This window comes from Falco peregrinus, chromosome 1, assembly GCF_023634155.1.
Source record: "Falco peregrinus isolate bFalPer1 chromosome 1, bFalPer1.pri, whole genome shotgun sequence".
NCBI lineage: Eukaryota > Metazoa > Chordata > Aves > Falconiformes > Falconidae > Falco > Falco peregrinus.
The window spans coordinates 30,564,799-30,591,211 of record NC_073721.1 but is presented as its reverse complement, the minus strand read 5'-3'; the positions used below and the strand labels follow the sequence as shown (position 1 = coordinate 30,591,211).

At 47.5% G+C, this 26,413-nt stretch overlaps 1 protein-coding gene across 1 annotated transcript in view; it reads right to left on the bottom strand.

Moving 5' to 3' along the window:
- Positions 1 to 7,850, bottom strand: part of NEURL1 (neuralized E3 ubiquitin protein ligase 1) — a 166,426-nt gene extending 158,576 nt beyond the window's left edge. Inside the window, exon 1 of the mRNA XM_055793024.1 lies at positions 7,549 to 7,850. Coding sequence (XP_055648999.1) covers positions 7,549 to 7,633 — 85 coding nt within the window. The 5' untranslated portion in view covers positions 7,634 to 7,850. The remainder of the gene's footprint in view (positions 1 to 7,548) is intronic.
- Positions 7,851 to 26,413: the final 18,563 nt, after the last annotated feature.

Here is a 26,413-nt window from a genome sequence, read left to right as displayed (position 1 = left end):
AAGCAATGCCAGTACTTTAGAGTTTGTCTAAAATTTTATTACTGATTTTTCCAAAAAATGTCTACATTAAGTAGGGGGGTTTTTTAATTAACAAAATCTGCGTATTATTTTATGTCTGAGGCTGGCTGAGAACTATTAACATTTACCTCTCAGAGTTTTGTGTAAAATAGCCCTGAGGTTCGACCTGACAGTTTTCTCAGAATCCTTCCCTATGCTTCAGCAAAGAGTCGAACCGAGGTGGACTAATGGAGAATTGTATAAACATAATACCTCCATGACGTTCTCCGCCCTATGATTTTACAACACAATCTTATTTTACTCCTGTAACTGGAAGGCCAAGTAACCAGCAGTGTAAACATGAACTAGAATCTTATATACAACATGCTTTTACCAGCAAAAGATCTCCAAGAATGAATGAAGATGAAAAGCTTCCCCACCTCAATTTTAACAACATAACTGCATAAACCAAGACCTTAGTATGGGTAAGTATCCAAGGGTCTGCTCTCCTCCCCAGCTAGAGCTGGCAACACCCTAGTAGAGCTAGATTAAAAGGTAGCTCAGGTTCATGTATAGGTATCACAGTCACAGCAGAAACTTTAACCATTGCCAGAGCCTAAGTTTCAGTTAAAAGTCAGCTCTTGTCCCCAAAACTACTCCGAGATTTGTCAGGTTTTGGCACAGAAGCAAGCACATGCACAGTGCTGCGAATAAAATATGAAACTACTTTGGGATCTGGCAGTTGGCAGCATCTGGCAGTGCTGAGCACCTGCATAGTGCTGTGATTAAGGTTAATCTTAGATGAACCATTTCTGGATGGAGACAATCCCGAAACACAGGCGTGCAGATCCTGCTCCTCAGGACAGTTCAGAATTGGATTACTCAGATGCCCTAAAATATCAAGCCAGAGCATGTGTGGAACCCCAGCTTGAAATAAGTAGCTACCATGAAGGTATGCACTGCCAAGTAAAACAACGCGTACTTACTACGTACTTGCCATGGGCAACAATTTCAGCGATGCAGCAGTAGCTGGTTTCTGCCATTATCCTAGCAGCAGTACCTAAGAACAGCTGCCAAATCTGAAATATTCCAAGCTTCTGTATTAGAAATATCCCCAAATATGGGGATATCCACAAAAACTGCTATTCCAACAGTATAGGAAAGAAAAAGAAGTGGGGGCTACTCAGGCCTCTGTCATTTGGGAGGTCAATGTAAGCACAGAGAACCTGCTTTCTCTTACTCCAAAGAGCCCACAAATGCAAAAGCACCTTTATGTGTCAAAATCACAGAGTGCAGGAGACACAGCCTCATCCACGAAAGCTTGCACAGAGACCTCGACACAATCTCTACTGTCTCCCAAATAAAGCCTGAACATTCTGTGCACGACTTTGAGGCTGGCAAGGCAATGAACCACTCCGTAAACACCCAGGCAGGGACATTCATGAAAAGGAGGATGGATCCAGCTAGAGACCAGCCAACACCAGTGCAAGCTCTATCCCTCTGTCTACCACTGTCTGAACAACCCAGTTCCAGCTTTCGGTGCTGTGGAGAAGTTTGAAGTTCTCATTTCAGCATTATCCTTATCAGCTACACACAGGTAGCCATAGGAAGATGCCCTTGGGAAGTCCGTAGGAGCAGGGCGAATGTGTGGTCCTTGTACATAGCAAACTTCAAAGGATTCCTCTTTCATGACCTCCTCCAGCCTCCCCTAAAATTGGACTCATTTTAGCATCCATAACATCCGCTATTAATGAGCTCTACGGAGCTGCTAGCCACTGCAGACAGCTACAGCCTCCCTTTGTTCAAAAGGAGCTGGAATCTACCGACTTCATTTGATGTCCTCCTAATTCTTGTGCTAGAAGAGAAAGTGAAGAGTGAAGCTCTGCCCCTTCTCTACATGCCAAATCATTTCCCATCCTAGTTGTCCCTTTTTCCAGAGGTAAGAGTCCTAGTTTATTCAACCATTCCTTACATAAAATTAATCCAGACTTCTGTCTGTCCCTGTTGCCCTCTTCGGAACCTTTTCCAGTTATCTTGTCTCATTTTTAAGATGGCGGAAGGGGAAGAACCAGAACTACACACAATATTCAGATTTATACAACAATCTAGTCATGGCTTCTATTTTCTTCTGTTTGGCTTCGTTATAAGTTCTAGTATTTAATTTACTTTTTTAACTGCTAGTCAGCCTTCCGCTAACATTTTCAGCTCAATCCACCCCCTGATGTTTTTGTTCCTACCGATTTTCAAAAGTAGCCTTTCTTGCCCTTGAGAAATACAGAGCATCACCTGTGGGCAAAGCACCACATGATTTCCTTGGAAATTTCTGTCAAGCTCATTACCTGTTCCACCAACAGGATTCAGCACCTTATGAAAAGGACAATGAGAAAGGAAAAGTAAGATTGATAAATTGCTGTGTTTGGATCACTGAGCACTTTGGGCAGTTTAAACGCAATATATCAAAGTTCAGTAGCCTGGGAAAAAAAATCTAGCGCTTGGGAGAAGGTCATTTAAACCTGAGAACCACAGGCAGGAAAAACTTTACACCTGCAGCCCAGAGACACTGACGGGTCAGAGAGAAACAAGCACGACCCAGGACACAATGAAAGCAGAAGGGCAGGAAGCAGGAGGCATCCCTCAAAGCCTTGAACGATGAACCTTCTGACTCTCTAACACTGAAAGAAAATTAAATAGTACTTCAAAGAAGAACCAATTAGAGCAGCAATGGCAGCTGAGGTTATCTCGCAGCATCACTATTGGCATCGCCCCCCAGTGCACTGCTTGCACCCCAAATTGTGGTCCCCACGATCATCAGCTGCTGACATCCCTTTACTCCCCACTCAGTTTTATCTAGCAAGTGCAAGTGCACAAAATGGAGTTGGCAGCAGGACAGTCTTTCCTATCAACAACATACAATTATTGAAATGCCTACACCAGCCAGATTACTATCTTCCGCGTGTCTTTCAGAAGCTCATAAAATACCAGTGAAAGGAGAAAAAAAGCCCAACATATTTTTGTGCCAGCAGGATATAAAGTTTAGAACCGCAACTGCAAAATGCAGGCAAAGACTGTATAATCATGACTGGCATCCCCCGTGGGCCAGGAAAAGCAGCAAGACCCCTGCCCCCTTAGCAAAACACTGCACAACCGGCTGTGTTTCTGGGGGCTTGCAGCCAGATTCAGCAAATCACTGCTGACTCTGACCTCAGGTTTCCTAGCAAAAGAAGGGACTAAGAAGAACCCTCCTGCCAAGGTGCCAGTCTGCTTCATGCGATACTCTGGAGATACAAAAGCCCAAATCATCCCACAGACATCACTCAGACACATGAGTAAGAGCTATCTGTATGAATGAGCAGTAAGTACAGGGGACCATGGAAGCACCCAGCACAACGTGACTCAGATCACAATGGGAGCCTCCAGATGCCACTGTAATACAAATAATAAAGAATAATACATGAGTAATCAGCCACTACTGAAAAGAGGATCTCTGACTAGGTCAGGCTGTCTCTGTAATATAGTGCGTGCATTCTTTTGCATAAATAGCATAGGTGCATTAACCCGTGAGAAAACGGAGAGGAAGAAATCCTGCTTGCTGTCACTCACTGCGGAGATCTACCTTCCAAGGCAAGAGGGGGCTCAGGAACAAGCAGCAAGCCTAAATAGGAAGCTGGAGGAAAGGATTTAAGAGAGTAGACAGTAATACTTCTTAGCTTTTACAATGTAACATTGATCTGCCGTCTGCAGAAATGGCTAAGCCTTCTTGAAGCTGAGGACACAGAGACAAGTGAGGATAAAGAGCTGCTTGCCCACGGAGCCCAGGAAATGGCATTCCAGTCCTGTGCTTCACCTCTGACCCAAGGGATAGCAAAAACAGCATTTATTTCTAGCACCCTAGACCAGCAAATCTGGGAACTACACAACAGCCCTAACAGGGTACGCAGCCCACACATGACAGAAGGAAGAGTTAAATACATCCAGCAAGGCTAAGCAGTAGCTAAAGGAGGAACGCAACAGCCACAGAGATCTGGAGGTTATAACACTAGGCAAGGAGGGTAATTTATTGAGCTACACTCACATCAAGACACGAGGTTGAATAGACTATCTTGGAAGAGCCCTGGGGCAGGGAGATGGGTTGAACTGGGAATGTATGTCTTGAGAAATAATAGTCTCCTTGATTGGAACAGTTCAAGCCAGACTGCCCTGGCACTAGTAAATGAACAGTACACAGAGCCACTGATGCAAAGGTTGACCTTTATCATCTCAGAATCCAGATTAGATACAGCTCAAGTTTTCCCACTCGGTTCCACTCCGAACAGCCATACACACCTTTTGTGATAGTTATGTCAAACCATATTTCAGAGAGGGTGGACAGCAAAAATTTCCTGGAGTTTATCTGGCTGCATCGTTAAGGAGATTGTTATCAGATAGTCATAATCTTTTGCTCAGCATTGTGTATAGAAAGCACACAATGGATCACCTTCCGTCACCTCAGAGACACAGCCACATCTGGGTTACAGGAAGGGAAATACTCACAGAAATGCTGAAAATAATCTCACCTCAACCTCCCCAGCATGGTATCACCAAGTGACAACCTCCTTCCAACCACTGGCCATGACTTTAAGATTAACAGCCACATCAGGACCATGGCATCTGATCAGCTGTGGTCCTGGAGGACTTCTGTTTCCACTGACCTTAGTTTTCACTATCTCCAAACCAGCTAAAGCCTGCAAGCAAACTGTGACATCCAAATCTGGATCAACAACCCAGGCATGACATACTGCTTTGGATAGGTACTTCCAAAGTGCTCATGAGTAGCAGTTTCTAGTGAACAGCAATGTGAAGTCCTTTTATAAAGGGCTGGACATAGCAGATTTTAAAGTAATGTCCTACCTAAAAGCAACTCTAAAATCATCAGCCTGGGGTTCCAGGTTTACTGTTGCTGGCACCTTCAGTAAAGACCTGCCTATTTCAGCTGCTTGGTTGTAAAACTGCAGCTGAAGTCTGAGAACCAAGTTGGGTGCTTTCCTTTTTATGCACAGCCATCAAAAGCAAAGTAAGTATTCTGCCAGCCATGCCGGTCTGAAATTATATTTGTGTGTTATGTCTTTGATACCACCAGAAGTATTACATGGTCTTCAAAAGATTTACTCAACTAAAAGTGACCATTTTTAGTCGGGCTAACAGAAAGGTATAAAAATTTTCAGTACTTGTGGGAACACCGCTACAGAGGTCTTACTTCATATATAGCAGAGATGAACTTGAAAGGTTCAGGGACTGACTTCAGAGTCCCCAGACCACCTTGGGAAACTTAATGCAATCATAGCTTTTTCTTTAGCAAGAATGAGCCTAAATCACCCCAGCATCAGGTTAGGAAGAGGTCATGGCAGAAGGAAAGCACTAGACGGTGGCCACATTATCAGAGTTCAGTATCCCCAACACTGGGCCAGATGCTGCGGGAAGAACAACTGGGGACCTTCAATTAAAAGACACATTATAAAATGTTAAATGGCAGACATGTAACAAAACTGTGTGACATTCATACTTTCACTTTTGCTGCTATGCCTCCAGACCATTTTACAGGAACCTGTCAGATGCAATCAGACTTGTTTGTTCTGCATTTAAATGTAGGACCTGAGGCAACCCAGTTTCAAAAAAAAAGACAGAAAAGGCACATATTGTCCCTGGCAGTTGCTTGGATTTTACAACAGAGGCAATGCCTTGTTAACTCTTTACTCCAAAATTATTTCAGTGTTCTGCTGTATTAGTCTTGAGGACATTTATGCTTGCTGCCTCAGCACAGGTAGAAATTTAATTAAAATGGAAATTAAAGGAAGAAAGAAAAAAACAAAGTGCCATTAACACACAACCCGCACACCCAAAATCAGGTGATTCATGCAGAGCATCTTCAAAATCTCACGTAAGCCACTGATAATGGATTAAGTGGCAGTGTCCCTTCTGGCTCCAATTTATAAATTCTTATCTGCTTAAGGTTGCTCCGGAAAGATTTCCAGCTGACAGCATGATTCTTAAGAGACAAATCCTCCCTGGCAGTTTACAATTGCATACCAACTACTACAGCATCAGTGTGTGCCTTCATGTTTGCATTGATAGAGGATGATGGTTCACTGTTTAGGGTTCAGCATCCCCCTCCTTGCAGGTCGAATTTTAAGCACAGGCATTGTCTAGGCCGAGTTTCTGACTGACTTTCTCCATGACAGAGCAGTAAGCATTCGTAACGTCTCCTTGACATTAAAAAAGCTATGATAAAATCCTCCTCAGTTCACGCAACCCTTCCAAATCATCCAAGCACAGAGGAAGGGAGCAGAGAGGTGTAATGGAAGAATAATGCAACTGTCAGCAAATCCTTCAGTGTAATGACCAGTTGCCCAGCCCATCATTAACCATTTCCACTCCCCTAAACTATGCCAAAGAAGTATCCAAAAGCTCAGTAAAAATGAGGGTGAACAGCAACATCCCTATTTTACACACTAGCAGCTGCTTATTCTGCAACACGCTGGGGAAGCTGCAACAAGTTCCGATCATCTGAAATGGCTGTGGGAGCAGCACCTTCTCTCATTCCCTGCTTACAGAGAGATGTCTGACATCCTCTATCCCCATCCTTCAGCGCCTTTGGCTGTGAAAACGTGCTTAGTGAAGAAGTACCCAGGTAGCGGTGAACAAATACGGTGTGTATTGCTGCCCAAGGAAATCCCTTTCAAGGATGACAGGTTATTTTCTGCCACCACCAGCTGGTTTACAGAGAAAGAGGGTAAAAAAGGGCAGGGACAGAGGAGACCTTGGGCAGTCACTCCTGCTTGCCTTACAGAATTCAGTTTGATCCAACAGTGCCCCAGGATTTCAGAAAAGGGATTTCATCCTTACGAGGAACAAAATAACCGTGTAAGCTGGACAAGGAGCCCCACATAGACCCTGCCCTCCTCCAAACAGGACTGACAGTCATCGTCCACCCCCACCCCCCCCAGACACGTTCCTGGAGCACCAAGGAAAGGCACCAAAGCCATGATTTCGTTCACTGAGAAACACCTGGAGATGCTTTGGTGGTCGACTCCACTGACCCTTGCTTTCCCGGGGTGCTGCTGCCTTGGGGAGACCTGTGCAACCACCAGTCACCCACGGGGCACTGCCGGGCAAGAAGCAGCAGGGCTGGGAGCTGGGCAGGGGGGGTCACACCACCAGGCGGCATGAGGCGTCAGGCATGGAGCCATCCCACCGCGGGGTGCCCAGGGAGCCCAGACTGTCCCGAGGTGCCCGGGGTGCTCATGGGGCCCAACCCGGCCGGAGTGCCCAGGGAGCCCATCCTGCCCCAAGGTGCCCGGGGAGCCTGTCCGGCGCGGGGTGCTCCGGGCGCCACGAGTGCCTAGGGGTCTCATCCCGGTGTGGGGTCCCTGGGGTGCCCAGGGTTTGTGTCCTGCTTTGGTGCCCATCCCACCTCGGGGTGCCCAGAGCTCCCATCCCGCTCCAGGCTGCACGGGTACTTCGGGTGCCCCGGGGTACGGGGTGCCCGTCCTGCCGGGGGTGCCGGCCGAGCCGTACCTTTGAGGTGGTGGTGGCGGGCGCGGTGCAGGCGGCCCTGGCCGCCGCGGGGCAGCGCGGGGATGCTGGAGAAGCGGCTCCCCATGGCGACATCCGAGCCGGGCGGGCGACACCGCGCAAGGTCCGTGCCCGGGGGCTGTGGCGGTGGCAGCGGCGGGGGGGAGCAGCGCTCCTCCGGCGTCCCCCGCGCTCACCCGGCCGCCGGGAGCGCCGCCGCCCGCCGCCCGCCGGGCCCCATGCCCCACGGTGCCGTCGCCCTCCGCGGGGCCGCGCCGGCTCCGCCGCGGCTCGGTACGGCGGGGCGGGGCGGCAGCACCGCGGCCCCCCCGCCGAGCCCCGTCGCCATGGAGACAGTTGTTCCGCCCCGGCGGGGGGGGGCGCGCCGCCGCGCGTCGCCCAGATGTGCCACCGCTGGCGCGACAGGTGGGGACACGCGGGACCCCCTCCCGCTCCCCCGGCTCGGTCCCGGGCGCACGCACAGCGGCCCCCGCAGCGGGGGCGGCGGCAGCGGCCCGGCCCGGCTCCCCCGGGATCTCGGCGGCAAGCACAGCCAGCCCTCCCCCCGCAGACCCCCGAGCCGGGGTCGTTATTGCCCCCCCCAGCCCGCGGGGAAAGCACCCTGTGAAGCGACACAGGTCCACCTCCGGGACGATGCTACGGGGCCCGCTCTCACACCTGCTGTCCCTAAACCCGCTTCCCTGGGCCAGCAAAGGCAAGGGGATTTGAGGGTGACCCCAGAATCCACCCCCCCCCCAAAATAAAAAAAAAAAAAAGCTGTGTCACGCACCAACATCCACCCAAGCAGCCGCAGCGTGCGGGGGGGGGGACAGGACTGTCCTAAAACAACAGGGATTCTCACGGATGTCCAAGCAGGGCTCCGGGGAAGGCAAATCTGAGGGGCAGGCAGCTCCTTCCCCAGCCCTGCGGCAGGTGGGCAAGAAGGCAGGTAGAGGGGCGAGTAGGTCCCTTACTGGTCCCCAACCTACCCAGCAAGGCCAAGTGGGTGCCTGCACCCACCGCTTTACCCGCCCCCGTGGCTCAAAGCAACGAGGAGCTCTAGCCAAGCTCAGGGAAGCGGGCAGGGTAGAAATGGGGTGAAGGGAAACACTTCACTAGCAAGCCTCACTCCCATGAAGGGTCAGGAGCTTGTACTGGTGAAGCACTAGCATGGGGCACTGCCTGCACCTGTGGCTTCTGAAAGGCGCTGCAACATAAACACACCCCACATGAACTGGGACTGCCCTGCACGGCTGGAGCCCTCTGTGCAGAGCTGAGCCTCTGCACAGCCACACGGAGCTGCACAGCATCCGTGCTGCTGACACAAACTCACTCATACCTGCGCACATACCACACACACACGTGGCGCTCTCTTGACATGAAAGAGAAGGTCCTGGGTTAATACCACACCTGCCCACCAGCAAACATGGGGGTCCTCCCTGCCTTGCCCACCCGGCAGCCACCCAGGCCACGAGTTGCTCCACGGAAGCAGCCAGGGCCATACAAGCTGGTGAGATTCCCCTTGGCCTCACCCCAGCAGCCCCTCAGCCACAGGGGGATTTCTGCTGCGATGAGCACAAACCAGGATGCAGAGGAGCTCAGCTGGTACCACATTAAAATAAATCCACAGCTGATGCTGGTCTGTTGCACGTTTTCGTTACCTTTTTCTTCAAAGGGGGCAGTAGGTTCTGGAGACACACACATTTGCAGGCTTCATCTGGAGTTTCAGCAAATGCTGAAGGCTGAGGGCAGCTTCAGTTCAGCTATGTCAGGGCTGTAAAATGTCTTTTCCCTTCCTTCTGTTGAACAAACAATTAATGTTCAGCTTCCTTCCAAAAGGTGAAATTGTCCACTTATCCATCCACCTCCACCCGCATCTCTCCGTCCTCCTAGTAAATGTAAGAATAGCCCTTCCTGGTCAGGAGCCCCACGTAGACGTTTCTACCTTCAAAACAGTTACTGCCATGGTTTCCCCACCCAGAGAGCCAAAAGACCCTTGTTCTCTGAAACCACTCAGGTACATAACTTTCAGGGAAGGGGAAGCCTTCTGAGGTTAAATAATATGACTTGATAAGAAATAGTGAAAATCTTGACCAAAATCTGATGCTGAAATCAGGATGAGGATTTCTTTTGGTGCGTGTGATGCAGGAGGCCAGGCTGAGGAATCATTCCCATCCTGTCCAGCCTTAGATCGCAATATGGGTGAGATGTGCACCCCATTTTCACATCCTTTCTCATTCTCTCAGAAGCAGTAAGGGATGACCATGCCAGTCAGAGTGCTGCCATGGCAGTGCTGGCCTTGAGCTCCTGCTCAAACACAAGCCTCTCAACATTCGGTGCTGTCAGTATATGGGGTCCTGCTCTGGTAAGTCCATCAGCTGCATCCACAGGCAGGAAGCTCATGAGCAGAGGTGGGACAGAGATTAAGTGAGAGTGAGTCACATCTTTCTTTACATCCTTTGTGAACACTGTATTTCCAGCTAGCTCATCATATAGTGAGCCCACAAAGAAACACAGGACTGGAATGGCCCTTAGACAGGCAACTCAAGCTCCTCATCGTACAATACCTTCCATCCTGCTGAACCCAATTGTGTGCAACCAACAAAAAAAATCCCCATTCTTTCTCAATTCCTTTTCTTTAGTCTCTCTCTGTGCCTGTCCTTGAATTGTAAGAGGTCTCAAGTAAGGACTGTCAACGTAAAAGCTTCACGTTTTATGGTGTCAGCATAAGGCAAATTATAATGGAAAGAGGCATCTTTCCGTTGTATAAAAAAGATTTTGAAAAAGTTTGAACTAGAGACACAGGGGACATCCATATAATAGCACAGGGAACATTTCTGTGCAGTCATCTGTTAAATTACAGGCACTCACGCGTGCATCATGCATGCTGCTAACTATGCCTTGCGTGATAGCTCACTGCACGGTAGACCCGCTCCCAGAAGGACCAAGTGCTTTCTGCTCTCACCAAATCCACTCTGAGTTTTAGTCACCAGGCACCAATTTAATCTTGGTACTGCACTGTGAATATTAAACTATACCCATGGCTGACAGATTATGTGCTCAACCCTTTTCCCCTTGGAGGATCAAGATAGAGACAGTGAAAGGAGGAGTCCATATAGATCTGCCTTAGCAACGTGTTCAGCTTCTGTGAGGGGTGGGCTTCGCTTTGCCTGACACCACAGCCTGCAGTTAACACCGTGGGGAGGAATGCAAAACAGCACCAGGGTTTTGCTGTGATCGTATCTCGGTGCACTTTATCAAAGAGTCTTTGGATTTGCTCCTGACACTGGTTGGAGAAGGAGTGAGAAGGAGGGGCTGCTTGCTGTCCTTGCCAGCTTATGTCAGCTCTTCCTGCAGAAAATGTTGAGCAGGGTGAGAAATATGCTCTGTGATCACAGGGGCCCTCGACAGACAAAACAGGATCACACTGATTCTGGGGTTTTGCCTTTTCCCTGTGCTGTAGCAACAGGGAACACTGAAACAGCTTGCCAGAACTGCAGGGCTTTCCCGCTAGTAAGTCAGGACATTTCTTGGTATTAGTGATATCAATTGAATTGGCTGATTAGGGACATGCAATTTCTTGGTATCAATCCTGTCAGGTAGTGGGGGTCTGGTCATGCCGTGTGATAGAGCAGGATCAGTTTGCACTGAATTATAATTCCTCTCCACCTTCTGTATTCGTGTGGGGGCAGCTGAAAGCCAATTTGTAATTTGTACTTAGAAGTCGATAGAGACAATGCAGTCAGTCCATGAACTTCATCTGAAACAAGCATCAGCTCCGGGAAAGGTGCTAACGTCATGATTATCATGACAAACACAAGGAGGAAGGCACAGTCATATCTGCTCATGGAACATCTGCTGCCTTAAGTCACGACACTACCCACGAATTCTTCACCCAAAAGCTGGGTGCAACGATGAGCTCCAGCTGTTCAGCTCAGACGTTTGTGAAGGAGGAGAGAGATGGGATGAGGGGGGGGGGGGGGTTTGTGAGACGGTGGGAGGGTACCATCTACATGCAAAAAGAGCTCATGGAGAAGGGTGGCTGGACAGACTGCTAGATTTGGGGCAAGACTGAACACATTTGCATCTAAGGACGCTGGGTATTTTGCAAAGGGCTCTAACTCTGAAGCGCTATGCAGCAACAAAGCAAACATAGGTAAACATTCCCTTTACAAAGCCTGTGTTTGTGCCTTCTAGGCACATCATCCCTCAAGAGGTTACACAAGAAACCAGGCAACCACAAACAAGGTATAATTATGAAGAATCACAAGAACAGGAATACGCATGAAGCCCAAGCCACCATTGCTGGAGACCTGGGTAAACACATGTCAGAATTTACATCCCAAGAGGATGCTCAGAGTAAGAGGCGTGACCCAAGGAATGAGTGTCAGAATAAAACACAGAGCAGCGAGTAGATGCTGCCCAGGTTCTTTTAGCTTTGAAATTCATGGGGTCCAGCAGCCTGGACCACTCACTAGCACACATGTGAATGGGAGCGCTAAGAAATTGGACATGTGACTGTTTGACCACCCTTTACACACACTGGAAACATTAATCTCAAAAGTAATCCAAAGGAGTGAATTCTTTCCTCGTTCTTCCTCTTTTCCTCCATCTCCAGATGGAGAAACTGAGGCAACAAGCTGTTTTAGCTTATGTGGTACCTGAAGCAGCAAAGGGGCTGAGGGTTCGGGATGGACATACGCCCTATGTCCCTTCTCGAGCAAGGTTTGATGCACTGGGCCCTGTTCATTTCACATGCTCATTAATTTAATTCTTTGCCTTATATATTGAAGAAGGATCTGCAAAAGAATTCAGATGTTGCTTGATTTGCTGTAATTAAATGCCTAGCATCCGATCTTCACAGATGTAGAAGAAGAAGCCACACCTCTCCATGAAATATACAGACCTGAATGCTGCAGGGAGAAAAGATAATTTGGCAGATACTCACTGCACCTAATTGCCGGACTAATCTCCTAATTTATGTATTTTTAATCACCTGAATGACAGTTGGCCAATGGCATACTTGATGTGGTATGCATCACCCCAAGACAAAAGCCCTGCAGATGCTACCTCAGAAAGGTCTGCCCCCCATGGCTGTCACCTCTGAACCGATGCAAAGCTGGATGTAAGACTCAGATGGGACAGAAGCAAATTCAGTATTGTGAATTGAAATAGGACAGGATGGCAAGAGTCTGCTCTCAGTCGTAAGTGAACAACTTCTTGCCTGTGTGTTCCTGTGTCTAACAGGACAATAGATTTCACAGCAGCAGCCAGCACAGTCTGCAAAGATACTTCTAGAAACAGCAACTTAAAGTGAAGAGAGTCAAAAGATCTGTAGATGTAAAGCCTTATCAATATTTATAAAATGCTTAGTCTCAGACAGCAGTCAACAAAATGTTATCAAGACAGGTGATCATCCAATTTGGTGTTCTTTCCCTAAGAAAGCTAAATCCTAGGTCGCATCTTTTGCAAGAAATGTAGATAGTTTTTTTCTACGAGTGAGATGAGAAAGAAGTGTCCATCTTTCATGACATACTGGATTTACAGTGTGCAGGCTGGGAAAACATGTTTTGTACAGCCAGTTCGATGCTTCAGATTAATTCTATTTATTTTCTGACCTTTACATTAGCAGTTCATCCTTCATCAGCACAGGATCTGCACAAGAGCAGAAGCTGCTGCCTGACCTTCAAGGCAGAACCACAGCAGCAATTACATGATACTTTGGTGCCTTGTTATATACGTGGACATCAATCCTGGAGGCTTCTGGAAAAATCGTTCTCCTGGACTGATGCTTGTGTAGCCTAGCAGGTTTCTCTTCCTGATGGCATCAAGGTACTACACTTGCTTTTCTAAGCTTTTCAGAGCCTCAGCTCCATCCTGCAGGACAACAGGGTTGACTCCTGTCTTTAGTCCCTTTTAATTCAAGACTATTGTGTTCCCCACACTGGGAAACTGTGGGGCCTGCTGAGCCCCAAGAGTATGTTAGAGCAACCCCAAGGCTGCTTCTTCCCACAGCAGAAGGCTTCAAGGGGCACATTTTTGCCATATCCCAGAAGCCCACATCTCACCACTAAGATGGAGCTAACATGAAAGACTACTATGGAGCAGGGGATATTTCCAGGGGAATCAGCTCCTCCCTATTTAAAGGATTCTTTGATCTACAAAAGAAATCTAACAGGAATTTAGCACAGCTAATCATCAAGCCTTTGATCTTCCCTTTGGAGTTTCACTGTGTCAACCAGCCTGAACCCCTACTTCCAGCAATATGAGCCAGAGATTTCCCCCGAGCACATTGCAGTGAGTTTACCAGCCCCACAGACTGACCAGTGTTGCAGGGATTTTTTTCTCCCATTCACTTTACTTTTGGGTAATCTCTCCCTTGAAACATTTTATTGGACAATGGATCTTCACATCTCTGTCAAGATGGTGGATATTTCTACTGAGGTGGCAGGCAGACCATTGTGGCAGAACACCAAGTCTGAGGGATACTTGTCTTCTAAAGAAGATCCTACATTCTTTGCAGATCTAAATGGGTTTCTGTTATAGTAGGGAAAAAGCAAGACTTGGATGACAGATGCCATTGCCAACCTCATATCCTATTTCTGCATCCAAATATTTGCTTTTCATTAAATTTACTGCCCAAATTAACAGTGGAAGTGCCCAGATTTCTAACTTGGGTCACTGCAAGCCAATTTTAACTCATGCTAGGAAGTCAGCATCCTCAATAAATAATGGGAGAAAACAAACTTTTACTAAATATGGTCAGTTAAAGAAAGGGGAAGTGTGATAAGGGCTGTTAGTCTGTACCTCTAAAAATGTTTGACATCCTCAATACCTGAAATGGTGGTTTAGATTATCAAAGGGAAGGCACCCAACAACTTTTGAATACTGGTCAGTAGTCAACCGTCAAAGTACTAAGTATGTCTTGACCTTGTGTGTTTCACCTACAGGTGGAGTTCTTTCACAGTAATATTTCCTACCCATACTGCACACGAGGACTGATGACGTTTTAACACCTTTTTGGTCCAGCTCCTTTTCCCCCTCAACACATTCCTCACTGGAAGGGCTGCTGACAGCCCTGGCCCCGCTCCTAGCAAAGTGATGGACTGACCTCATCCTATTCCTATCCAGACTCCTCAAGCTTTCCCCATCTGTTTCCAGGACATCAGTGCAGCTTCACAGCCTCCAGGGTTTACAAACTCCAAATAAACTTAAAGCAATAGGAAGAGTCTAGGTTTTGATTTTCCAGTCTTCCATAGTCTGCAGAGCTCCCAGACAGCAAACAGCCCTGAACACAACCATGCAGAATGACAAAAACAGTACCAAACAGCCAGACAACCAAGACAGTCCTCCCCCATCAGACTAAACCTTAGACTGGTTGTAGAATCAGGATGCATCCAGTATTTGTCCTCCTGACAAAATCCCACCCAAGTTGTCCAGCCCCTCCCTGCATGGCTGCTGAAGCTGAACACCACCTTCAGGGGTCCCGGGCAGGCTGACGAGGCTGCTCATTAATTCCCTCCTGGGCCCCATGAGGACTCCCAAGCAAATTGCACTGAAGTTGTCTGAATCTCAAGAAGATGACCTGGAAACAGCAGCAGTAACCTTCACAGTCTACAGAGCCCTGGCTGGGGGCACTGGATGTGCAGCCTGTTGGTAGCATCTTGAAGCCACCGTTTCTCTTCTTTGCTCTTTGACACAAATGGTGGGAGCCAGCCAGAAACTCAGAAATGTCAAGTTTAGTATCATAAAGCCCTGTTGATTCTCAAAGGCAATTTGAGGTGCATTCCTGATGGGAGGCCCTTCTCACCAGAAGAATACCAGGGACTGCTGAATTCAGCAAAACAGGTGCAACTATTTCTTTTCCCAAGGGTACAGTCCTGTCTCACAGGCAGTGAGGACTAACCCCGCAGGCAAATATCAGCCTTAATTTTGGCTTAACAGCCAGGATCAGCCAGCATGCATTTCAAAACCGTATCCTTGAAATGCACAACTGAACCAGGGAGGAACAGAGGAGAGCACAAGTGCCCCACAGGGCTTATTTGAACAATCTTGCTGACAGATCTGTTCTTTTCTCAAAATTTCCAGTCTGCACAACAGATCACAATATGAAATCAGACACTGTCACTGGGCTCTGATAAATGTGAACATAAGGACTAAACACTCCCTTCCCGTATGAATAAATACTCTAATTCAAACTGCACCACTCGCATTGCTCATGCTGTCACTAAAATCCTGCAGGCAGCATTAGAGCCTAGTAGCCAAACATCACCCATCATTACTCAAGTCACGAACAGATAGAGATTCTCAGCCCTCATTTACTGACAAACATATTCCCGATATTCTCTCTTCAAAAACCTTCCGAGTTATACCTACTGGATTCAAAAGAAAATTTTGCTTCTCTGTTTGTGAATTAAAGACAAGATGTCCCTGAGACATTTAGAAAACAAATTCCCCTTTAATTTTAAAATTGCAAGCAAAGGAGAAGCTACTACACTGTTAGACTAATTTTCGTGGTGTTTAAATGACTGCTAAAAAATTGCAATGCCCAGTCTGAATTTGCTGAGTTGCAAGTTCCATGTCAGTGGAGCTTGTTAATGTTTTTCTGTTGGAACCACAATTCATGAGTATCTACTTTACCTGTTGGATCAACCATTCAACCTTCTTTTCAACAAACTGAACAGGTCAACGGACTAATTAACAGCCTTATAGTAGTTAAGACTAATTGACAAGGCAGGGCTTTTGCTTTTATACCATTATAACTGTTCTTATTTTCACCTTCTCTGTCTTTGTGGTAGTGAAAACCCTTTCAGGGTGGAATCTAACCTCATTTTGGGAAGGAATTCAATAGCAAGAGCTGGGTTTGCAATGCTTCTGTCCGCTTCCAGAGCACACTTCTAGCTAAAAGAGGACACAGGCAATAAATCAACGATTATGCCAGATGCAAAGATTGAGAATTTGATAATCTGAAATAACCCGAAGTACAGTCCCTGCCTTGCACTTATATGGCTTAATCGTTCTGCTCCGCTGCTCAGGTCAGAAAGCCATGGCTGGAGGCCAGCAAACATCTGAGTGAAGTCAGCTCCAGGTGCTGCTTGTAACCAGCAGCAGCAAATCCAGTTTGTGGTTGTTCTGTGGCCACTGTGTGCTGGTGTGGTTCCCCCCCAAATCAGCTTCAGTCACCCAGAGGTGATTTACTCCTGGGGAGCAAGGGTGGTTCTTGGCAGTGAACCCGGGGAGGCCAGATGAAAAGAGGGCTGGAGGATGGAGGGGAATGCCAGAAATGGTGCAGCGGCACCGAGCTGAGGGTGCTGCTACATGGCTGGAAAATCAGCTGCCAGAAACCTGCTCAGCCATTAACTGCTGAAAACCCTGGCTGAGACCACGCTGGGGAGGGATCAGTTCTCTTGACCCTCCTCACTCAGGTATGCTGTCACTCCATTACTGTTTATAACATGGACCTCAAATATTCTCCGTAGTGCCTCTCAGGGTCACTGCAGCAGTTTACAGTTGTTTTGCAGAGATGGACTGCCATCAGCTAAAGAAAAAGGAAAAATTTAGTGAGGTTTAAGGACAAAAAATGGCTCAAAGGGACATGCTCCCATTATAAAGAAGGGAGGGGAAGGGGACATGGGGGCCTGCCCCTGAAAGGTCTTAATGAAGGGACAGGGATTAATTTACAACAGCACATTTAATGTTGCATGTGGTACCAAAGTCGGGACACTGAGTTCCTGAGGAGGTTTAACACAGAACAGCTCAGGGGCACTCAGAGCTCTTGGAAAAGGCCCATAGCCAAAGCCCTGTTACTGCAGATAAAGCCTAAAGGAGCAGAGGGGTGGCTATTACAATGCCATAGGATCCTATCATCCCACACGACGTGCTTCTAGCTATCTGCTTCAGAAAGGCAGGAGTGCTTAGACGGAGATGGGCTGTTACCAAAGGCAGAGTGAGATGATTATCCTCTGCGGGACACGAGGCACAGCAGGTAATTGCTGCCTGTGGGACCACAAGGATTTAGCCTGGGACAGAGAATACAGAAAATTGCAACATGCTTTAAAAGACCATTTCTGCTGAGTCCGTGATTGTTAGTATTAAGTAAAGTTATAAACCATAGTCCATAATCTTCTCTTCCGAAGGTATTTTGTGCTTGGCACTGAGGACCAGGACTGAGAGGGTAGAGCCAGTTTTGTGAAGCACCATCTGCCTTGATGATGGCATGTTTTTGTCCTTAACTGTCTGCAAGAGTTTGAAGGGGTGGGCTGGGATGGCTGGTCAGTTTTACCATACGAGTCCTGTAAGATTACCTGCTGCTTTGGATGAAGTTTATTGCTTTCTTGGGATTGCCTCTTCTAAAAACATGCATGAATTACTCCTCATGATTATATTCCTGGGGACAGCAAGTAAGAACATGCCAGAGACCAGCAATGCAGCAGTAAACCCACAGCAACCTGCAGCCACCTCTTCCTCCCTTCTTCCTTCTAATAAGGTGTTAGAGCTCAAGCTCTAAAGTTTTTAAGCTCAGAGACAAGCGCCAAAGTCAGAATGTGGGTGAAAGAAATAACAAGAGCTGGGCAAAGAAAGGAAAACTGTACCTTTGAGTCTGCACATCCTGAGATTCCTAGGATTTGTTGGTTTCCCATTTGTCATGGCCAAGCATAGATGAAATCTGCCACAGGGATCACTGACAAGTCACTTGGCATCACAGAGAATATCTGCTGCTGGAGAAAGAAAGAGACCCCCCCCGAGAAGGTAAAGGCATGCTGGTATTTTCCTGGGAGAAAGACAGAATTGCCACGATCAGATGACTGCATTTGTGTTCACAGCCTTCTGAAGACACCCAGCACCATATAAATACCACAAATGTACACAGAGAAAAATATTAACGATGTAGGAAGGTGGGTTATACACACAGATAAAGTCAAGAGCTAGATGACAAGACAGTCTTGTGAAACGGGACTCTAATTTTGCTGGAAGACGAATTGCAGCTACTGTGAAACACCAAGTTTTAAATACTTCAGGGATGTATGTCTTAGATCAGGTGGCCCTAGCATCAGTAGAAGAATGAAACAGAATTTTCATGTCAGAACACAGATTTTACTTAGGCTCAGAGATCACCTATCACTCTGCAGAGGAACTGACAACCAGACAGCAGTGTGTGTTTACACATACGCTGGGTAACAAGCTCTTGCAACTTTCATAACATTTAAGCTGTTACCTGGGCCTCAGATACTTGGAAAAGCTCCTTTTTGGCAGGTAAGGAGAAGAGGTAGGACAGAGAATTTTGATAATTGCACAGATGATTAAGATGTCCTCTTCACAGTTTCTAAACTACACTGTCATTGCTACTCTTGAATGAACGACCTAGAAACACAGACGTTCTCCAGCTGAGCCACTCTGAACCAGAGGAGTCTGTAAAACAAAGTAGATTTTTATCTGGAAGAAAAGGCTTTTAGAAAAGCAGCAGCAGCTAGGGGTAAAGAGATGTCAGAGCTGCTCAGCCCTTCCCACGTGGGCTCCATCACTGGTGACAGTGACCACCACAGCTGCCACCTGTGCAGGGCTGTGCCTGCTCAGGTGAGGAGCAGCTGAGGCTTCATCCCTGTGACTGCACCACCAGGTAGACAGGGTGGTTGGCAAAGGGGCTGTCAAAGGATGTGACTAAAGGCTTCTTATGAGAAAGAGCTGCTGATTTGGGTTTGGTTTGGGTTTTTTTTTTTCTTCTCTGCAGAGAAATGGTACAGTGAGCTGAGTGTTCTGTCTCTGACTCACTTTTTGAGGCAAGTTTGGAGTCAGCGCTGCTGCTCAAAGGAAACCTGAGACAAACCCAAACCGCGACTGGCTTAAATACTGCTGTATGTGATGGTTTACACCTTTGCAAAGCAGAAACCCTGCCTCACTGCATGCACATCCTCCTCTCACAGAGGCAGGGGGGTTTAACCATTGTGTGTATGAGAGTAAATAACCACAAAACACACTGGAAGAGTCAGTCTCCCACCTCATAGCACCAAGGAACATGGAGGCAAGGTGAACTTTAACACACGTGGAAAGAGATTGTGGGTTTTTTAACAAGAAAACATCTGTAGTGTTTTGGTTACGGTGTCTTCATGCACACCTCAATTTTCTTGGGAAACTGCTGCATGGTTTACAGCAGAGAGGAGCAGACCCTTACACCACCCAGCCCTGCCAGTGGGATTGCTTCTCTTTCACCAGCCAGTACAACCCCTGCGGTTCGTTTGCAGTGCCTAAGAAAGAGTTAACTTTGCTCTACCACACTGTTAGCCCAGAAAATGCCTGATGGCTCTGAAAAGTTAGCAGAGATACATACAGGAGATGAGCCCAAGCATCCTGGATGACAACCATGCTTGTGCTTCAGCCTCCAGCATCGCATCGATGCTGCAGAAGTTCTGTGTCACTGTACCTCTGAGCAACTCCAGAGCAGGGCTGGCAGCGCTGATCTGACCGGTACCACTTCCAGGGATGCTCAGCACTCCTGAAAAATCTCCCTCTTGTCTACGAGTACGATGGGACGGGCGGGCGGACGGACAGCCCTTGCAGCCGCCGGCGCCGAGCCCGTGGGACGGCCGGAGCCGCAGCACCGCTCCGTGGTGACGGGTCCCTCTGCAAGCAACGCACGAGGACGCAGGCTTGCTGGTTTAAAATGCACTGTTTAGGACCCGTGCATCACTGTGTTGTACAAAGAAAAGCTGTTTCCACCCCGTTTAGAGGCTTTGCTCTGCTGCCTTGCCTTCCCTCCACCCCACCCCCCAGCTCCAGCCCCCCCGGGTGCAAACAGCCCTAGCTTCCCTTTTTAAAGGTCCTGCTCTGCTGCACCAGAGCGCACAGCAGTGACACTGGGATGCTGCTTCATCCTATGTGAATGACTCAAAAACACAATCAGTTTCACTTAAGGCCTTGAATAAAACCAAAAATTTCCTGGGGAAAAATATTGTGAAACTTCCTAATAAATTTATCTTTCTGTCTTTACAAACTTCTTCCATTCCTGACATGTAAATTAGAGAAATAGAGGATCACTCCTTACAAAAGATCCATGACATTAATCAGCTTGTCTCTAGGAAACTCCTACGTCGTTGCTTGTGCATCCCAGAAGTACTAAATTCAACCACAAGCACAAGCAGTGCAGGTAGATTTGTGTTATAACAACATATCTGTAGCCACAGGAATGTTTTAAGAAATCTGTGCTACGGATTACATCTTGAAAATTCAAGAGTCCATATCTAGTATGCCAAATGGCTACTACTTGAATTGCTGGTAAGAGTCAACAGAAAGCTGACCTCGTACATGACGTGTTCTTGAATGTTAATGTGGAACAACTTGTAATGAGATATGGAAACATAATCAGGACATCAAGCCATATTCCCTATGGTTATATCAAACAAGATTTTACTATCATACAGTCACTTCACCATAACAGCCAGGAGAACAGTGACAGCAAACCAGCCCATACCTGGGATGGGAGCACTGGCAGCCAACATCTGCAAGGCAAGTGCTCACGCACCTCTGGAATGTGGCAAAATGAGGTGACAGAATCAGCTTTTAGCGGTAACTTTCCTGAAGGACTTTGGCAAATTAACCACACAGCACAGACTAAAATTTTCACTTAAAAGCCATGAATCCAGCTATCAAAGGACTTTGTTTGCTTCCTGGAGCAGTCACACTGGACAAGGACTGTGTCAGCTCCAAATCCCAGTGGCTGCAGTATCCCAGGGTCGTGGCAGCAAGATGCATTTCATCACCCAACCTCCATCTCCTTTCAGACACTTAAATAGTTTCTATGACAGCCAAACTGATCTCTCAAGAAAAGTTTGTTATCAGTGGTTTTCAGCCTGTAAACTGTGGAGTCCCCAGGGCTGGAGCTTAATTTTAAGAGCCTGAGAAAAATAACAAGAAAAGCTAGTTAAATGTCAGTAGCCTTAAATCCTCTATCTGGGGCCTGCACCTCTCTGGAAGATATGTGAGCATTAGCTAGTCAGAAAAAGTCTGAAAAATCACTGAGCCAGGATATTAGGAGATCAGCCCGATTCCCTAATTCTCCACCTTATTCCCTAATTCACTCTCAAGATGAGAAGAGACTCCATCTCAAATTATCTCACTGCAGCATCAGCTCCAAGCCAAGCAGATAAACGGCTTTGCAAAAAGCTCTCCATCAGAAATGGTGTGAATTAGGTCAAGGTTGGGATAATGCAGAGATCAGGCAACAGGGCTCCCACGTAAGCCAAAAGGCCAAGTGCTAATGGCCAGGAGAGAAATATATAATGGGCTCTTAAGAAGAACAACACATAACTAAGCCATATACTTCCTCACTGGCAGTCAGCTGCATGTTGGTGCTTTAATGAAGTTACAAGGCAGAGCACAGGAGTATCTAACCTCCAGAGAACATCATTAGTGAAGACAAACTACATTTCACAATGCTGCCATTATTTTTGCTAGCATCTCATTAATCATTTAATGGTCATCACTTATTCTTTTCTTAGCCTTTTCTTAGCACAGAGTACTCCACTGTGCAAAAATACTGAGATTCAGGCAGTCCCTGTCCCACAGAGCTAACAGTGCTTTAATTTGGCTCTGCTGCCAGTTCCCAATGCTGTGGAAACTCCTAATGGTAGGGAAGAAATCCTGCCTGTGTCCTTCATGAGCAGTTGAAATGGAAGGTGACTTCTTCTGTGGTAGACTGGAGAAGCTGAAAGATGTCCAGGCAGTAAGGGGTAAAATCCTCTGCCAGCTTTGCAGAAAAAGGCGGCAATGCTGCTGCTCTGCTGTCCCAAGACAGCAGTGGGAGACTAGTCCCCAAACTGTCTGAAAAAGGTAGTAGAAAATAAAGCTGAGTTGCAACCTGCTGGCCAGGTATAGACAGACTCTCAGGGGGGTCTCCCTGTGTGCCCAGGGGTCAGCAACTGGCCCCCATGAACTGCAGAGGAACAAAGTATTGGTCTGCAGGCACTGTTGCTGGTAAAGGTGATTTATGGTGTTAATGGCCTTCACTTGAACACGAGATAACATATTTCCTCTTAAGCCTTGACAAAGCATTAACCCTTATCCTCTGAATAAACATGGCCAGGTGGAAGGGGTTTTCCAGTTCACCTGCTGAGAGGTGCCAAAACCAGAGATGGGACCACAGCCCTCCTGAGGTGACCTCGGAGAACATAGATGCTCTCACACCGCAGGGTTGAAGTGTTTCACCAGTGACTTACTCATCCTCCCAGTCCCTGGCTGGGGATCACATGGATCCACACTTAACCCTGTAAATTGAATGTGAGGCGAGGAGCACACATCACTCAGGCCCTGGTTTTTGTAGCTTATTTTAACTAAACACCACCTGGAGGTGACATTCCATGTGACAATTAATGAGCCAAGAAATTAGGAAGGAAGAGACATTCAGAGCTAAATTAATTTCATAGCCATCTCTTGCTGTCCAGAAATGTGCTGGGCCAATTCTGCATCCCAGTTTGTCCCAGGGTAACTCCACAGCCAGCAGAGGCAAGGACAGGAATGGGGCAATAGCTCAGCCTCCTGCAGGGCTGGTACTAGGACCCCAACTGCAGCACTCGCTCTGAGCAGGACAGTCACCACTGTGCCCTCCAGGCAGGTGTCAGAGTTGCTGTGCCTTTGCAGATCAATTGCAAAAATATGCTTTTTTAACAGCAGAAAAAGTAGTCCTTCATTTTTCATGCCCTTACATCATCTCAGGAGCAGCTGACCAACCCATGTAAGTTTTCTAAAAATATTTTGCCTAAGGCAGATGTTCAGGACAGAAAAAAAAATCAGTCTGGGTAATTAAATAATTTGCCAAAGTTATAAACAACTGCAAATGGCTCCTAATGAGGTAAAACATCATCTCCCATGCCAGGGGCCAGGACCACTCCTGCCAGAGCCCTGCAGGACCCCTACCAGGACAAGTGCTCATGGCAATGGCCTGTTTCCAGAAGAGCAAGCTTTGGGAAAACTGCTCCTAGACACCAGCCTTCCTGGGGGAAAGGGGGTCCGGTCCCAGCACAGAAAAGGGAGACTAAAGTGTGACAAAGCAACTCCTATCCCCAGCAGCTCACTCGTAGCTGGGGTGTGGGGAAGGCCAGGGATCAAGCAGGGCTACTAGCACAGCCATGGTGCTCCTGCCACCGTCCCTTGGGGATCAGCCCAACGGTGAGTATGGAGCTGGTGGCACAGACCGAGGGCACAGCCCCAGACACACTGGATCTGCGCTGCTGACTCTGCTCCCCATCTAAAAATACGTATAAGAGCTTACTCTGGTTATACACACACCCTGAGGGCAGGCATGCTGCATGCACAGCATCAGTGCTGCTTCAGCATTGCAGGCTCATGCACAAAACTGACCATACCATGAATTTATCCCATTTTAAATGGCCACCTCAAATTTTGGTGATTAAATCCTTTTCCTCAAAGCAAGAGAGACTGATGGCTGTGCTGGACCAAAAGAGCACTCACCTATAGGGTGGGTGTTTCCCACACCTGCACCCACCACCCTCTATCGTCCAAGGCAAAATGTCTACAGCTGGTATTTTACTCTCATTAAGGACCAGGCAAAAGCATCCCCCTCCCTCTGCTGATGTTCTGCAGTGCTGAAGCAAAACCAACGCATTGTCCAACATGGACATCCAAAAGATCCACTGAGGAACAACAGCTTCCAGCATGGTTTTGGAGATGTTCTGCCAAGGAGCAGCTGCCTTCCTCTGAGGACAGCATCCCTGTCCAACAGCCCCAGAGAGCCGCATGCAGCCTTGCAGCAGGGTCAGAAGGGTGACTACACTGGAGCAGATGATCTCACTGGAGGAGAGAAGATAGATTATTTTAGTCCTTGTTTCCTTTTTGTTTCACCCTAAGAATGAGTAATCCAACATGCTTAGTTTTGAGAATAATTTTGAACATTTACCCATGTCTAGCAACTTACCTTAAGGGTCCTTTCTCCCTCTCCCCAGGAAGCTCCTGATTGTGCTGTAAATTAAGGAATATTCCTTCTTCAACAGCTCCATGTCTCTGCTCTGAGTTACTGTTGAGAACCCAGATCACAGCAGAGTGCAGCGATTACCCTGCATGTGGATGAAGTAAAATTCCCTTGTAGCTTGTGCTATCCAGAGGCTGCTTCCTACTCTTTTTACATCTTGTTTTCCTGAGCTGTGAGGTACTATTTAGCCTTTCTTATGTTTCTGCCCAGGAGAGCTGGAAAGAAAAAATTATTTCTCTAAAGTAATTGTTTTACAGAGAGTGCACAGCACTTTCTGAACCTGAGTCAGCACATAAATGCAAGCTATTAAACAAGAAACCCAGTGAGCATTAAAGCAGTGGGGAACCAAAGCAGGCTGCACCCTGGCTAAAACTCACCTGTGGAGTTCAGCCAGGGGTCCTGAAGCCCTGTAACAGTGAAATGGAGTGGTCCTGATGTCCTATAAAGGAAAAATGGAAACACGAGCTGATTAGCTGTGGGTTTTTATTGCTGCTGGATGAACATTAACACTCATTTCCACTCGCAGGTAAAAGAGAACATAGATATTATGGTCAGTGCATTTGTGTTTCATTAAACTAATTGTGTTAGTTGCTGTTTAGATTCGAGGTGATGACATTGTGGCCCTCTAAGCCAGCATGTGTTGCACACCCGCTGTACATGCCCCTGAGAAACCATAGGTACCTCCTCCCACTGCTCCCTTCCAGTGCGATCCCATCAAGGCAGCCAGCCCTGCAATGCGAGCCAGCATGGGCACAAAACTCAGCGCTGGCAGCAAGTGCACTTTTGTGGAGATGGTTCCTCTCTTTTTCAAGAAAATAGATAAATGTAACACTTTTCCCCCCGCCCTTTCCTGAAGGCATGTGGAAACTTCAGCCAAGAAGAAATCTGAGAGTTTTTTCAGATGAAAGCTGGGAAGAGGAAAATGATGTTGAATACATCAGAACAAAACTGAGCTTCCTTGTGTGGCAACAACCTGTAAAATAAATTTTTGAGAGGAAAAGAATAATTGCTTTTGGGTTATTTAAAGGGACAGAAGACAATAGTTCAGTCCCACAGGAAAAGTGAGCCAGGTGCTCTGATTGCACCATGCCTTCTGACAGGGAGCAAGAAGAAGGCCCAGCACAAGGGTCTTGGACATGGATGTAAGGTATGGTATAAACGTCTCAGTACCTGTACAACACATAGCCAAACACAGCCTTTGCCCTGAAGTGCCATTCCAGGCTTTGAAAGCTATTGATCTTCACAGCCTCCTCACTGAAGGGCTGGTCGTTTCAGCGCATTTTCATAGGGAAATCAGTGATGTGGTATGCTCAGAGCCAGGAGCGTGCTCCCTATCCTGCTCAGGGCTGCAGACCTGTTTCACTGAAGAGAAAGAGGGCAGCAGCAATAACACAGATGAGCTTGTTTGACTCACCTGGCTTCTCCCAGCCCGATGGTTGCTCAACAGCCCTTAATCAGTGGAGAGGGCATCTCACAGGCATCCACTGGCAGCTCTATGTTGAGAGTTAACATTGGCAGGAGGGAGGGACACAGCACTACTGGAGGCTGCTGCTGGCTGGCACATGGGACCGCCCTGAAAATGAGAAATGGGGCAGGAAAAACAGCTACCCGAGGCCACATCCATCTGCTCACCTAGAAAAGCTACCAGCTGCCCCAGAAGATACACACTGCATGAGACAGCTGTGAAAGCTGAGTGCCAGTGGGGAGCCCTGTTCTGGGGCTTTTCCCCTTGCCACAGCAGCTGTCTTCCATCCTTGTCCTCCTGACCCAGCCGACTGCAGGCAGAGCTGCATCCCCTGCCCCGCGGCAGCAGAAGGAGAGGTGAAGGGAGACAGGCTGTGCCAGGCAGCCCAGGGATTTCCTAGGAGGAGCACCCCTGGCCAAAAGAAC